Source organism: Limulus polyphemus, unplaced genomic scaffold (assembly GCF_000517525.1).
Source record: "Limulus polyphemus unplaced genomic scaffold, Limulus_polyphemus-2.1.2 Scaffold1425, whole genome shotgun sequence".
Classification (NCBI taxonomy): Eukaryota; Metazoa; Arthropoda; class Merostomata; order Xiphosura; family Limulidae; genus Limulus; species Limulus polyphemus.
In genome coordinates, this window is record NW_013667035.1 from 150,481 (window position 1) to 167,902 (window position 17,422).

Genomic DNA, 17,422 nt, shown 5'->3' on the forward strand with positions numbered 1-17,422 from the left:
ATTATATATATATAATATTGACCTTTCAGTTGTGCCTAATTAACAATACAAAAGTTACATTGATGCAATTCACGTGCACTCATGTTACTCTATCAAATAACATAAAGGAGACCTTTGGTCTGTTCAAAGTAACTTGTCTTGGTTGTGTTTGTCTATTAGTATTTTGTAAAATATGGTCACATTTCAATTATTATACATTATGTATGTATATAGATTATTGCTATTTTGAATTAAGTTCTTAAAGTTATTTTTTCTAAACCATAGAGCAGTAAATAAATAAGTAAAGCAAACATTATCCCTTCTAGTTACGACCTTTGTTCTCAATTGCTGCTTGATGTAGGTTGTTAAGCCTTTAAAAATTTTGCACATGGAAGAGATGAAACAAAATTTTTTTTTAGGTTTTATATATACTTTTGAATAAATAAAAAATCATAAATTACTACATCAATACCATAGAATTCTACTATAATTTATCAAACCTAGTAACTAAGTTCTACTTGGGTCTAAAAAAATATGAAATTTTAAGCAGACTAAAGACACAACCTACCTCATTGAAATCTTGCTTCAAAAAAAGAAATGGCATTAGGTATGTTAGAAAGGCTGAGAAAACCACTAGGGGGACATTCTGAGCTTCCAATTGGTTATTCATGTTATATATATAGAAGTAAGTGTTTATAAGGGAGTATTTCTAAAAATGGAAAGAGGTGAATGGGGTGCTACTATGTTTGATTTAATAAGTGAACAATATCTTGGCAAATAGAAAAGATAAGAGGTTCTTATTTTCTATTCTAGCTTGTCAATATTGGTAATTTGAGTTCCCAATTCGTATGAAACTATAGACTTAGTATTTTGACTTCATAAACAACTAATTTGAACCAGTACTGCATTCAACATACTATGTAACACAAAAACTGATGTTTATCTGTGTTTTTTAATATTTACTTATAAATTAACAAATTGAGTGATGTATACTTCTAAAATTTGAATTATATTCTACAGTTTGATACCCAACTTACTGACATAAATTTATGAAATGGTAGTTCAATAAAATTTTGAATGTGAGTCAACAAACAAGATGACATGGCCTTTGACCTGTGACCCATCTCGAAAAGGTTAACTTAGAAATATTTCTCAAAGTTTGAAACTATATAAAATTTAAATCTTTACAAAGATGTATGTTACCTTCCGTCTCTGACAAGACAATTTCTGAGAGGGGGATATACCACTTCACTTCAAAAGTAAACTTTTGTCTGAAATTATATGTAAGACAACATAATTTATTTATGAAGTACTTATTTTATTAATAAAAAATAACAAATATGAAATGATAACTATAATAATCACTAAAACTTAAACATATTCAAAAACACATTCAGAGCATGAACACCAAAGTAGAATAACACATGTATTTAATTAAAAATATCACATTATGATTAACAAACAATTAAAAAATTATAAAGATCTCTAATCATACAAGCACAGTATTTCTGATAGGTAAACAGGCATTTCAATCCATTACATAACCCACAAAAGAAGCAAATTAGAAAAAAAATAAAATAAATTAAGTAATTCATGTCAAGCGTAGAAAGTTTATAACAGATTTGATGAAAATATATTAACTCTGATTTTTTAAAAGTGAAAAGAAAAACTTTTATGAATTCACTTTTGGTATAAACTATGTAATGCAGTATTGCTTAGGGCAAAAAGTACAAATTTGTGATTTTTATTCTACACAAAGAATATATTATAATTTGACCAAGATACAAAGAAAAACATTCATACAATCTCTTAAAAGTTGTATTTTTTCAAATTATCAAAAAAATAAAGCACATTTAATATAGTGTTTACACTTAGAAAAACATCTACTTTACTTTGTAGAAGGTTTATATTTGGCACAGACAATCACATCGTTGAAAAGGAATAAGTGTCTCAGTTTTCGATGTCCTTCAGAAAGTTCTATAATAAAACTGTTCTTCACTAGGTGTCTTTGAGCTCTATCTTGAGCCTTAAAATAACGAAAGAAATTTTTTCTAGTAGCTTTTATACATCATAGGATAAAATGATTAAATAAATAAAAAAACAAGCTTTCTCAATGTTATTTCAGTTTCTTTAGTACACAAATCTGATCCCAGTATCAAAGCTCCCCCTCCATACAAGTTGTTTAAGCCAAACTGAAATCTTATATTGTTACTTGGTAACCTTAGCTTTAACTTAGCAGTCCTTTCTAGTAGTTAAAGAACTGTACTTTCTATAGGAAAGGTTACCATTCAAATGTAGGAGCTTATGGAATAAAGTACTAAACGAGCATGAAGAAAAATCAGTCTTATACCTTTAATAAGGTTTTATTTCACTTTTAGTGAACTCATACCTTCAGTTGACATAAATAACTTTAATAAAATACATATTCTTATATACATTCATACATACCTAGTACACACATAAAAAAAATAACAAAGAGAAACTTTACTTGAAATTCAAAACAAACCTGTTAAAGAATTCTAAGGGGATGCTAACTCATAAAGAGCAAGATTAGCACACAACTCCCGGAACTTAGAATTAGTGATTCTAAATATCCTAATGATTAGTTTATATAAAAACTGTTTAAATGGAAAGAAATATCTTAAACAGTTAAGCAATGTTTTGTTTGAGTAACTGCTTATAAAAGTTACTAATAATGCTTTAAAAAGATGCAGACAAAGTACTATAAAACATTTAACGGCTGCAATATTTCTGTTACCAAGAATTATTCATGTAGCTTGAAAATTAATTGACTGTCTTTTACTGAATGTGATCACAACTTACTGGAAACATGCTTTCTGGAGTGGAGAGTTTTAACTTGTCCAGGAAATGCTGTGTCAACTTCAGGGCAGTGTTCAGGGTCTTGTAGTCAGGGTGGGATTCAGGAATGTAATGCAACAGATCCTAGTAGGATAACAAGTTTAAAAATATTCTGCATTCAATATTTACAAAACCTCCTACTCCTAAAACATTACTGCTTAATTAGCATTAGTATAAACACTAAGCCCAAAATCTGTGAAAATTAATTCTCTCACTATGGGCTTAGTCAATTTGCCCAAGTTCGTAACCCATAATTGACCTTTAGAGTTTCTATATTATAACTCCTAATATGTTTTGTATATCTTCATGAAATTTCACAAGCTTTCAGTAAACATCATGTCTTTTGTACAGAAAAAATCATAATATTTAATGAAGTATTCTTATTAAAAATTTCTCCGTAAATATATGGAGTCTGATCTGAGTGCAAAGAGATTTTTGTGGTAACATTGAAAATACTTTTCTTCGTATGAAAATTTTCAAATTTTATTTGCTTCATCTCTAAAACCTCCTAAATAAATTTCAAAAGGTTTTTTCCAGTAAAACTTTATATTTTATCTGTAATTTTCTCTACCATAATTCTCTCCAGAGTCAGTCAATTTTACTGACCTCATAACCATCATAAAAATAAATCTAAATTACACCTTTTCTCTTTCTAAAATGATTTCAAACTGTAACAGGAAACTACATCTGTTTATCCTAAATAGCTTAAAGCTCATAACAGTATAGATCTGTTCAACTTAAATTTTATTGTTTTACTGCCCTTTGAACCATGTCTAACCTATAATCCTACAACTCGTAAATCACTCGGAGAACATGTAACTGACATTACCCTATCAAATTACACAATACACAAGCTATTCGATAGAATACATTAGGAAAGTCTTTATTATTATTAATTTTTTGCTTCATCTTACCTAATCTAACCTAGGATGTTTATAACTTTTACACATTAGTTACTTTTATAATATTTAAAGAATACACAGGAAAATAAGAAATATAGTATTTTTGTGGGTCTTGTTTGTTTGCTTTTGACTATCAATGAAACTTAACCCTACATTTTCGTACTAATAGTACTACTACACTAAATATTTTTTTTATTTAATTAAATAATGCACTTAAGAATACAGAATAACATATGAAAAGCAGATAATGTCCTTTAACTAACATGCTTTTTCTGGTTTTCTAATTATGGGACAAAAGCTGTTAAAAATTCAACTAAGCTTTTCAATGTGTTTCCTATGAAAATATAGTTTGAACTGAAACTAGACAATTCTCTGTACATAAAACAAAGTAATATGATACATCACTTGATAGATTGAAACTTTGGCTTTCTATTGTTTATAAATAATATAGTATTAAACATCAGAGAGAACTATTGGCAATTTCTGAAAGAGAGGATGTGACAGGTGAGTGATGGCTCTTTAACCAAATAAGATTGAAGTCTATAAAAAATTATGCTTTGCCTTAGCAATAACTATATAATAATGAGTAATTTACATTAAATTCCCTACTTCTTGGAGGGTTGATAAATAAATTAGAAAAGAATTAAAACCAAGAAAGCAAATGTCACAATTCTCATACTAGGGGAGATTGAGGATTTTTTAAAATACTTCCTCATAAAATTAAAACTTGAATAATATTAAAATTTGATTTTTTTAAATACATTTGGATGCCAAGTTTATTTGTATGCCATGATAATAAAGTAGTTTAAAAAGTTGTGACTAGTGCATTTTCACCAGCCCATGGTGAGTGTTAAATGGAAAATGTTCAACAAAAACTTGCACAAACTGCAGCAGAAATTAGTGTGAAAGTCTAAAAAATTTATTCTATAAACTGATATTACCATTCAAGAAAATTGCAAGTTCTTTTAACTGTTTCAAGCAATTAACTTTCCAGAAAGTTTATAAAAAACACTGAACAGTGAAAATATTCATTTGTCTAAAATTATTCAGGAGTGAAACTGGTACAGCAGAAGTGAACCTTTTTTTACTACCAAACGTTTTTGTCAAAGGTGTAAAGAAAACACTACAAAAATACTAGTTTCCTACACAGTTGTCTATGGGTGAGAAAATCAAATATCGAAGCTAATCTCAACATTTTCACATGAAAAAAACTGTTTCTTTGATCAAGAAAATAAGTTCCTACTAATAAGAAATAAACTTGAGCATTGATTTTATTGGATTGGTATACCTTGCAAATTCAAAATAATCTATTCCTACTGAATATTTTAATAGTTGAAAACATACACAGAGTTAGTTATTAGTTTTTACCTAGCATCACTTGATGCTAACACCAGATTATCAAAAGCAAAACTTTGTATTTCAGCTCTATGTTTCAACTTTTCCAGACTTTAATCACAAATAATATTTCTCACTTCATACAATTTATTATTTTTGTCAAGCAGTAGAGTTGTTGTTAATCTTTTGTTAATATATATAGTTTAATACTCTGTGAATGGTGAAGACGAATACTTACGTGCAATACAAGTGCATTTTTCTGTACTCGAGCTACAGGCTTGTGCAGAAGATCTGCAAGAAAATAAAGATATTTTTAATGAACTTGTTTTAATTGTTTTTTATAGGTTACATAAGTTTTAAAAAATATGAGCAAAGCCTCCCCTCCTTCTCCTGTCACTAGCCCTTCCCAAAGACAACTAATTCCAAAACAGAGAACACTTACAAAATGTGAGAAGCCTAATAAAATGTACCTTTTCAAGATTATGATATTCTGAAGTATCAACTGTTTCAAACATATTTTCAGTCATACAGTAGTGATTTCAAAATATTGTGATTACATACAAAGTACAGACTTCTGTGACAAAATTATATCAACTGTTGAACTAATATTTCCCTCAGTAGCACTTCTAGCTACAAGACACTAATATAGGGCTGTTCAGTTTAACAAATTTAAAAGATCTAAACATAAATATTTTACTTTAAGAATGATTACTTTAATTACATACCTTCTAATGTAATTCCCTGCCCTTTTAATGACTTTAGCTTCATTGTCTAGAGAGAAAAAAAATTGAAAACTTTTAAATTTCTCAAATTGCAAAGTTTATTTTTGGCTTTGTTTAACTACTATGTCCAACTCTACATTCATTAAGTAATCACAGACTTTAAACCTGATAACAAAAGTAATTAATGAAACAAAACACTACTTTTTTCACCGACAATTTTCTTCCAAAATAGTTAACCCAGAAAGTGTTAAATAAAAACCTGGATCAGAACAATAAGTATTTATCACATTTATCCATTCATTTAATCCTACTGAGACGGGTCTTTCTATGTTCATGGGTCAAAGGCCATGTCATTACATTTGTAAAGTTACATTCAAAATTTTATTGAACTATTATTTTATGAATGTATATCGATAAGTTGAGTATCAGATTGTAGATTATAATTCAAATTTTAGTATTATATGTTAATTAATTTCTTAGATTAAAAGTAAATCTTAAAAATATTAAATACAAATTTTTGTGTATCATGTGGTATGTTGAATGCAGCATTGGTTCAGATTAGATGTTTATGATGTACAATTACAAAATCTATAATTTCTTACAAATTAGGAACTCAAGGCATGAAACTGGGACCAAATCACATGTTGAAAAAACCTAAGATAGTGACCTGAGAATAGAAAATAAGAACATGTATCACATGCATTCCCAGTCATGCAGAAATAGCCTGAATAGCAGAAATACTCAAATGTGATCAAAGACTACATATGAAAACAGAGAAAACCCAAGAAGTGAACAATCCAGAACTTTAATCAGCATCAAACATACAAGACAAATGGAGAAAACCTGTAGGTAGTACTGGTAAGTTGCCAAACATGTAAAGAAAAAAGATCACAATATCTCAGAATGAAACAAAAGAGCAACTAAAAAAAAAAATTAATATAACATGGCAGATACCCCACATGATACTAAATGTACAAGAAGGGCTCCAAAAATGGACCAGTGGAGAGAAAGATATGACCTTAAGTCCCTATTAGCAGTAGATGGTAAATAAACAGCAGTGTCCCACCACAGAAGATCCCAAAAGTAAAGAAGCCATGTGAGGAGTGAAAGAACTGAAGATGGCAAATGCCCTAACATGGAGGGAAGAAAGAGGAGGTATCTCATGAAAATCCCTAAATACAGGTGGAACACCTAAAAAAGGTGGTGTAGGGTAAACATTAATTGTAGGAGAGTAGATAGGGTAATACATAGCTGAAAAACAAGGTGAGCAAGAAAATACATAGGATTAACAGAGATCCGAAGGGCATAAAATCAAGATGAAAATCTGCCTGATGGCAAGCTAAGAAAAAAAGAATTAAAGCCTGTATAGTGCAAAGCTTGCAAGTACCCACTACTAAAAGAGAGACAAAAAGATCATCATGAAATAATGTCAGGAGAAAGGAAATATACTGTGAAATTTGTCTAAAACAACAACAACAACAGCAGATTCTGCAGTAGAGGCCTGGAATGCAATCCATGATAAGGTGGAGGAAAACTGACAAAATCTGGGTCATCTGAAATGGGTTCAGCCATTATAGGAAGAAGGCAAGCAATATTGGGAGCAGGTAGGGTGGATCCCAGGGGCCCACACAAACGAAATTAAGGGTAAAAATTATAAATTAAACAAAATTAATGGTAAGACATTGTGTAGTGAAATAAATATATGTAATACATGTTATGTGTTTAAGAAAACAAAATAGTTAATTACTGATTAACCCAGAAGTATAACCACAGGTAAATCGAAATTATCAGACACTTGTTAAGCCTAAGCTAACAAGATATTTAACTTAATTAGCAATTAACCAGTAAGTAGAACCACAGGTAAACCAAAAATAACAGACACATCTTAATCCTAATCGAACAATGCAGGACAAAGGATATCACAAAATAAAAATCTAAAATAAAAAATCTTAACCTAACAATAAGTATGTACAATATTAGGAGAAGAAGTTAATATGAAGAAGTTTAACGTTAATTTATAAAATGAAATAAGTATGCAGTAACAATAACCAATGTACGAGACTTGATTATGCAAGAAAAACAATGTAGTGAAATGAATGATTGATATACCAGTAAGATGAATTACAGGTAATTCTAAAATAACAAAGATCCCTGGTATCTGGTATAGGAGAAAAGATACAATTAAGCCTAATTTCTAACCTAAACTGGACTATGAGTATCAACCAATGTAATGAAACTTGTGTTATACAACTCAAATAACTACAGATAATAATATTAAAAATAAAATTATTCAAAAACCATAACAGTATAGTATCTTATCTCTCCAAAGTCAGCAGATCATACATCAAATTGTGTGGACCCCAAATCTCAAGGAAAGGCCTGACGAAGATTAGCTCACTGGATGATCAATTTTCAGATGAAGTACCAAAAATCTTCCTGCGGAGTACCGCTACCTGAAGCCTGTGTAAATGTGCTGACAGAACATATAATCTCTGAAGTGGTAACATAGAATTCATAATGCAAAATGAATAACCAAACACAACTGGTTGGCAGAAATAAATAAAAAGCTTTTGTAATGAAGTAATAATTTCCATAACTGGGTAGAAATATAAAATAATTCCACTTTGCAATAACTCAACAATTTTCAAATATCACTATTGTATCATAAAGAGTAAACTTGTGGAGAGAAATTAAAAAACTAGAAGAGAGCACAAACTAAACATTACAACACGGGTACTGCCAAAAGAGAAGTGATAGTTTGACAGAATTGGATAGAGGGAGTCACGTGCATCAAGAATGTGTGTTGCACTCTTGTTGGTGGAGGGTTGTTGCATGATGATTTGCATGCGAGATGCATTGAAATCTGTCAATTTCAGATGGGTGGGAGCTTCAAGGCTTGTGGCATGCACAAAAAATATTTGAATACAGAGGGCAGCACTGAACGAGAATAGATATTTATGTGAGAGGAGATAATGAGCGATATCAGAAAATACATTTTTAACTAACTGTCCATTATTCTCATCCAATAATCTTAACCACAAACACACTGATTAGTTATTAGAACTTAACAAGTGAAACAACAAACATTACATTAGAAAATGCTACCATAAATATCAAAGATAATATTTTAAATATATGTTTTGAACACTAAGCAACAGTATAACATGTAGATGATGTTGAAAGAGAAATTTAGCCAATAAAATAAAGAAATTTAGGTTGTTTAGATATCTAAAAGAAGACATACCCTAGTGAGCTCTGAGAACTTGGTGTTTTCCAGGCTACATTTACGTACAGTCTCCACAGCCTTTGAGTAATTCAGGAGGTATGCTGCATACACATCCAACTTGCTAGCCTATTAAAAATAGTTTATAATCAAAATGTTTCACATTCTGCCAAGTTTATATATTACCAAAATGCACAAAAATGTTTAACAATATAAACACTTTTTTTGCTTATAAAGAGAAGTCGTGCTAAAAGCTCTCAAGTTATAAGGTTTTTCTGAAAAACACTAATATAGAAATTGATCAAATACAAAAACTTCCAACTATTAATCCATAAAGTGAGTAGGATGTATAAATAAGTCACAAGAAAATGCTCTCAGGTTGCTTATGATGTATATATATATGTTACATTAATGTTTCTGACTCCCACTTCATGGTTATTCCACTTATATCCATCAAGTTTCTTTTTTCTCATTCAATCAAAGATGGTACACAACTGAACATTTGTCCTAAAAATACATCTTGAACTCGTAATTCTTGTAAAAAGTGTCAACAAACACATGCATTCTTATGCAAAACATATGCTTAAAGCAAGAATGAATATACAATTAGCAATGTTTAAGAAGATTCATCTAAAAAACTATTGAAAATGAGGCTTGGAGTTCTTCAGAAGACTCAGATTGACTCAAAGTGACTACAACGTTGAAGTGGTAACTGTTTATGGTGGCTGGATACGTAGAAACAGAGCTACATTTGAGTTTTATGGAAACAGTGAAGTCCAGGTTTCTGTTCAAGATGAAGAAAGTGTTCTTTAACACTTTGAACTCTTCTTCAGAAAGGACTTGTTTAAACTTATTATCCAGCACCCTGCATCAGGCCAGACCACACAAAGACAAACTATTAGGTAAATTATGTGAATCAAAAAGTCATATTTCACCATCAATTTAGAGATAACTTTAGCACAAAGAAAGTTATTGTAACCAAGAAGAAAAAACACCCTGACTACAAGGTAGATTTACATTTCTCAAAAGTTTGCCCACTTAAAACGTTAAACCAGTAACTGAAACAAAAATATTAAAAAACTGCAATCTTATAAAAAAACAAAAAAAACTGACTTACCAGGGATTTGAAAGATTCACAAATGCTTGTCTGACTATTTGAATCATTTCTGTAGTCCTTCAAGCTTTCCAGAAACTTGGAATGAATCTCGTGGAGATCAGGAATTTTATAAAAAATTACACTGAAATCTTCAGATGACAAGAGAGGTTGAGAAGTTGTAATGTTGGACTTCAGGGCTTTCATATACTGCAAGAAGTGGAATTAACTAGATAATTTAACCCTTTTTACACTGTATTTTAACTATCATTTTACTTAACTATCTTGAATGACATTTTAGTATATCACCCAGAATGAATTTTTTAAGCTATCTTTCTGACATTGAGAAAACTAGACTAAAATAGAACTAAATAATTCAATAATGAACTTTGTTTTTAATTAACTAGTAACCCTCTCAACCCTGGATATCCTTTACTGTACATGACACAAGATTTTAGGGTCTTATATTTAAAATTTTATTAAACCACACTTTGTTTGTTATACCAATTAGTATACAATAAAATCTTAGCTAATAATCCATATTTTAATAGTATATAAGTTTAAGTTCTTAATTTTAGAAAGCAATATTTTAAAAAATCCTGAATTTCCCCTAGTGTGACACACAACACATTTTCTCTAGGCATCTCCTATCCTTTATTTTATCCACCACCCCTCCACTAAGTAAGAAATTTAATATAAATTACTCACTATAAAATTGTCATTGCTCAGACAAATCATAATTTTTATAGCCTTTAATTTTGTTTGGATACGGAGCCATCAAATAGAAAGTCAGACCCCTCATGCCACACCTACCTATCACAACATCTTTCAGGATTTGTTAACAGTTTTCTGTTACATTTAATTAAAGATTACCTATAACCAATAGAAAGTCAAGGTTTTCATCTATCAAATTACATATTGTATAACATTGTATAATGAACTATAACAGTCAATTTCACTTCTAATTCAGCTTTGGTTCCCATAGGAATCACAACAGCTAGTTTGGATGAATTTGTTATAGCTCTTGTTGCATAGTTAAAAAGCCAGAAAAATTGTGATTGTTAGAAGAAATTGTCTGCTCTTTGCATGTTATTAGTCTATGTTCTCTGGTGCATTATTTAATTTAAAAAAATTAAATAAAGCAAAGAAAAAAGAATACTTGGGTAAGTACTTTATTTCTTGTTTTTCTATGTTTATTCTTTATTTATTATTATAGAAGTAACTAAAATTAAAAGTATGGATCTTTTAAGTTATTTAAGGCTAGAATAGCTAAAATAAGTAATAATAATAATATAATTAAAATTGTTCACGAAGCATGCACGCGAGCAGCTCGTGGGTAATGTAATTCGATAGCGTAATGTGAGCTGCACGTTCCTCGAGTGATTTATAACTTATAATGGTGTGAATAGCAGTTGGACATGGTTGAGATGACGAAAAGTAATTTTAATTTTAATATGAAAATTACTTTCCACACAGACTATTCAAAACAAATACTCAATATATTCATGGACAAAACTTTATTTTATTAAAAGTACTCCACTAAGAAATATGACTTTTTGTATGTGAAAGACTTGTAATATTAACTGAAAGACTGCAAATTTCGTGAAGATGTACCCAATATATATAGAGTTATAAGTATTAAATTTATGTTAGTTAAGGGTAAATTAGGTAAAATAAAAAACAATTGTAATATAATACAAGCAGCTCTGAGTAGCTCATGGGTAATGTAATTTGACAGCGTAACATGAGCTGCATGTTCCCCAAATAATTTACAACTTATAGTGGGACAAATAGTAGTTAGACATGGTTCAAAGGACAATCAAAGGGCAATAAAACAGTAAAATTTAATCATAAATAGATGTATGCTGTTATGAGTTTAAAGCTACTTAGGATAAACAAATGTAGTTTCATGTTAGAATCTGAAGTCATTCTAGAAAACAAAAAGGGTAATTTTGATTTATTTATTTATTTTTGGTGGTTACAAGGTCATTCAAATTGATCAATCTTGTATAGAGTTAGGGTAGAGAAAGTTTTACTGAAAACAAAAATTTGAAATGTATTTGGGAGGTTTTAAAGATTACACAAATGAAATTTTGAGATGAAGTATTTTTAACCTTACATGAAAATCACTTTACACACGGACTATTATAAAATCAATATATTCAGGATAAATCTTTTTTTAGTTTATTGAAAATACTTCACTAAAAAATATGAAAGGCTTATAATGTTTACTGAAAGACTGCCAAATTTCACGAAGATATACACACTATATCAAAAGTTAGTAGTATCAAATCTATAAAGACTGTATGAGTACAAAAAAGTAATGTGGTCAGTCAAATTGATGAAGCACGTGTGGAGAGAATTAAAACAACATTTAAATCTGTAGTAGACATTAATCTAAACTTTCCAATATAACATGAAGGAGAACTGTTAGAAAAACATTTCAATTCTATAGTGTGTTTTTTAAAGCTAACCTGGTATTAAAATGCAACTAACAGTGTAGTAGATTTTCTTTTATACACTTACCTGAAGGACAGTTGTTAAACAATCTACATAAATATCCTCACTCTCCAATGTACTATTTATAATATACTTCTGCATTGTTAATCTCTCTGCTTCAGCTTTGATGAGGTCCAAGTCATGTTCCTGCAATTAGAAACCAAAACAAACAAAACTATTTTTGAAAAACACTAAACAAACAGCAAAGAATTTAAGTTTGTCTTGATTAACAATATTGGTGTTGTCAGACCTTTACATAATTTTGTATGCTTCTTCCACAACATACATACTTTTTAATGTATTTTGCTTAGAAAATATTTTACTGAACTACAGAGAATGGTACTAATAAAAGACGAATATCTATTAGGGGTGCGTATCTCATCATAGTAGTTGATAAAATACATGTCTAGATACTGATGCTGTGACACTACAAGTCTCTAGATGCAGAAGGCTTACCAACAGTTTGTTACACATTTTGACAGTCTTATCTGTAATTTATTATCTATATTACTAGCACTGTCTTATTTAAGTACTTCACACTTTACAGCTGACAAGAGAAGTAAAATAAAATAGTTAACATCTGTCTATCTATTTTGTTATTGTTAATTGGTTATGTTACTTTGCATGTAATGTTTTTGATAAAAGAAATAAAGAAATGTAGTACTCAATACTCATCTTCCTTTATTGAATCATTCATTTTTAGCAAAAATACTTTATTAGAAATTCTGATTTTTTTCTGTACAAAAGACTTCTAATGTTTACTGAAAGCTTGTCAAATTTTGTGAAGATACATAAATCGTATTGCAGCTTCACTGTATCACCATATCTTTAGTATCTTTATTCATTATAAAATAATAAAAAAAATTAAAATTACAGATGCCTTACCCTGCAAAACACATTTCAAGCTTTCTTTTGTTTCACATCATGCACACTCAGATAATATTCATATACCTTTTTATATCTTTATTATTTTTGTTAGGTTTTTTATCTAAAATTGTAACTCACAACATTATAGAGACACCAGGAAAGCATCTTTCTGTGCAAGTTTATAAAATTATAAGTTGCCTCTGCTGCAATTGCTAGTTAATGATCTAGAAGGACAAAATCTTATTTTATCCATAAAAAGACACCTACAAGTTTGACTGATTGGCATAATGACAAAAATAAAGACTATAGTTAGGCAATTAACTAGTACCAATGAGCATCAATTACCTTGATTAGTGTCATATAAAATAGTTTATTCATCAAAATTACAAAATTCATCAACAGATTGAAATTAAGTTTATTATTAATACTATTTTATGATTATTTCAACTATCCAAGTAATCACATTTTGCCATTATGATTTCTAATTAACATTTTCCCTAAACTCAAAGTTGTTCAGCTTAATGGACTAATGTCACAACTCACAAAAATAATCAACCAGTCAAAATTAGTGTTTTCAATTATTACTATTTTTGATTATTCTAAATATGCGAGTCTCAAATGAAAATAACTGATATGATGAATGTTAAGTGATTAATGAATCTGACAATCAATTATCCAATTCCACTAATTGCCCAGCTCTAAGAAAGACAGAAAATATCCTCATTTGATATAGTAAAAATAAAAGCATGGTAGGAGTTTGAAACTTAATAAGAAGTGATTGAGCCAAATTTAAGTGAACCTTAAATTCAGCAATATGTACAAACGAGCTCTTAAACTGTGGTGTCAAGAGATTTTTCAATGAAATGTGGGGAAATTAGTCTTGAAGTGAGAGACCTTACCATGAAACTTGAGGGAAGCTGACTATGATGTCAGAAATCTTACAATGAAACATAGGGACAGCTGATTGTGATGTTGGAGATCTTACCATGAAACATGGGGAGTGTGAAACTGACTATAATGTCAGAAATCTCACCAGGAAACACAAGGGCAGTTGACTGATAATGGAGTATCACTTTGTCATTAATAAATAATTTTATATAAAACGCTGAACATACACTGTTAAAGTTTTTAATGATTATAGAAGCTTTACTGGTAAGTTTGTTATAGCCTACATGTAATATCATATGTTTAAATCTTGTTATGCATAAATTTTAGGAATTAAACCTATTATTGTATACATAAGCCCACCATACTTACAGTAACGTTTAGTTATTACAATCAATTAAGACATAAGCGATTCCTGGTTGTTAACTTACATTAAAACCACCTTTAACCCTTTTGGCACGGGTAGTGATTAGAGGGCATGTTATCATGTTTGTAGACTTACATTCAAAATTTTATTGAACTATTATTTTATGAATGTATGTCAATAAGTTTGGTATTAAATTGTAAATTATAATTCAAATTTTAGTATTACATTAGATAATTTCTTACTTTAAAAGTAAATATTAAAACAAATTTCCTAAATATACATTTTTTGTGTGTCACGTGGTATGTTGAATACAGCTTTGGTTCAAATTACATGTTTGTGATGTCCAAATATAAAGTCCATAGTTTCTCATGAATTACGAACTCAAATTACTAATAGCAACAAACTAGAATATACAACAAGAACCTCCTATCTTTTCAATTTACTGAGATATTATTATGTTTAGTAAATCAACCAAGATGGCTCCACCCACCTCTTCCATTTTAGGAAACACCTGCTTACGTACACTTACTTCACTCAATGACATGTTTTTAACCAATCACAAGCTCAGAATGCTCTCCTGAATTGCCTTAAAATATGGTATGTGAAGTAATGGTTCAGTAGAGCACATCCACAGAAAATATTTAATAATTTGGATTTGAGCTATAGAAGGTGGAAAGTTGCCAAACTATCACTACTGTTAATAACACACTGAGTGTCCTGCAGGTTGTCACTGTGTGTCTTAATATGCATAGTTCTAAGAAGTTACCTTAAAGTTAGTTGTGGCTCGACAAACATGATTTCTGATTGGTTGGATTGCTTCTGATAAGAAAAACTAGATATTTTGTGTTTCTTGATTAGGAAGCAAATGATTAAAAAACAAGAATCACGAAGGTGGGCAATTGTCGTAACTGATTGCCTCCTTGCATCTGTAACTAACATGGGAGTATATACATCTTTATTGACAGTAAAAGCTAATATTTCATGATTTTATACAAATATCAAAAGTGACACAGTGTAAATGCTGAGATTTGAAACACATTTGATGAAAGCATGTGTGTTGAGCCAGGAGGTGATAACTTTTAAATAATTACACCAGGATGATGTAGGACTTCTTTATCATAATAGATTTAAAGTTGTCATTTCTTTTTCTTTTTTAAGGTTGAAAGTTGATCATTACATATGCAATAAAAATTACAATTATGAGCATTTTTTAATATGGCAAAATAAAAAAACAAATCTTTCAGCAACCGGTTTGAAGATTTCTCTTTTTACAAATGAAAACTTTAAAATGATGTCACTTTATTTGACCTTTGGTTGGAATACTTTGTTTGGTTTAGAAAGTGGTTTAGTTCAAAATGTGTAGAGTTTAGGCAACGAACCTAAAAAATCTGTTTGTCTCTCACAACGATTACATAACATTACGTGTTGATCATGTACTACTCACAAGGTCAACCCCGATTTTTATGTTTCACTCATTTAAATAAAAAATGGAAAAGATATCGTGATGTTTTTTTTCATGGCACATTTACTGATAACTTCAATCATTTTAAATTTAATGAAGCTTCAAATAGATTCTCTGTAGTTGTTACAATTTTTAATGTTAATTTGTTGACAACTACGCGATGACATTGTCAATTTTACTGCACATAATAAGAATCAGGCCGATTGTGTGCTAAAATGATCGGCAATGGGTGATTTCTGATTGTGACATGATTGGTAAAACAGTACTATTGTGTTTTTTATTTTTATTTTTTCACTAATACAATATGCATAGTTGGATTCAAACAATCAAACAATGTACATGCAGTAAGGTAGATTCTCCAAACAACTTAAAAGTTTGCAATTTTTACTTGTCTGTTTTTTGAAAGTGTTAATGAAGGGGCCACACAGACTACCTAGTAGACACGTTTTACGGGCAACCAGCATTTTGGGGGGCCATTGGCTCCAAGGCCCTTTCAAAATTTCAGCCCTGATAGATGTATAATGATATGAGATTTAAGCTTTTTAAAATAAACATTTGTTGTTTCATATTATAATTTTTAGTCATTCTAGAATGAAATAAATATAATTTATATCTATTTCCTAATATATTATGGTGGTTAAGAGGTCTGTCAAATCGACCAAACCCATACAGAGACAAAACAGTGAAAATAATAGATAAAATATAGTTTTTTAAAAATGTTTGATAATTATCTGGAGATTACAGAGATTTTGCATATGAAATTCCTAATGCATTAAAGTATTTTTAATCTTAAAATCAAAATCACATTGCATGTTGGATAGTCAACAGTAAAAAAAAAAAATGCAAGAGCAAATCATTGACTAAAACTTCTTAAAACGTAATTTAAAAAATCTGATATTTTGTGTACAAAAGTCCTGTAATGTTTATTGATAATCTGCAAAATTTCGTGAAAATACCTGTACATTTTAAAAAGTTAAAGTATAACTGCTTTATGGTTACTTTGGGAGATATGGGTTGGGTGGAATCTACCCACCTGTAGTAAAAGAATTAATACTGTAAGATAAGTACAGCATTTATAAAACAAAAACTACTCACAGTATCCTTCATTTTCTCTATAGGCCATTTTCCCAAAGCATCTAATGGTTGGAGGAAGGATGCTGAATCTACAGAGCTACAATACACCCCTAGAAAACATTTAAAAAAACTGTCAGATATATGCTGTATAGATT

At 29.8% G+C, this 17,422-nt stretch overlaps 1 protein-coding gene across 1 annotated transcript in view; it reads right to left on the bottom strand.

Moving 5' to 3' along the window:
• Nucleotides 1–17,422, bottom strand: part of LOC106463500 (active breakpoint cluster region-related protein-like) — an 82,024-nt gene that overhangs the window by 33,571 nt on the left and 31,031 nt on the right. Inside the window, exons 2-10 of the mRNA XM_013923541.2 lie at nt 17,289–17,377; nt 12,640–12,759; nt 10,138–10,323; nt 9,042–9,149; nt 5,801–5,846; nt 5,314–5,366; nt 2,803–2,922; nt 1,872–2,005; nt 1,183–1,250 (exon numbers count right to left, since the gene is read on the bottom strand). Coding sequence (XP_013778995.1) covers nt 1,183–1,250; nt 1,872–2,005; nt 2,803–2,922; nt 5,314–5,366; nt 5,801–5,846; nt 9,042–9,149; nt 10,138–10,323; nt 12,640–12,759; nt 17,289–17,377 — 924 coding nt within the window. The remainder of the gene's footprint in view (nt 1–1,182; nt 1,251–1,871; nt 2,006–2,802; nt 2,923–5,313; nt 5,367–5,800; nt 5,847–9,041; nt 9,150–10,137; nt 10,324–12,639; nt 12,760–17,288; nt 17,378–17,422) is intronic.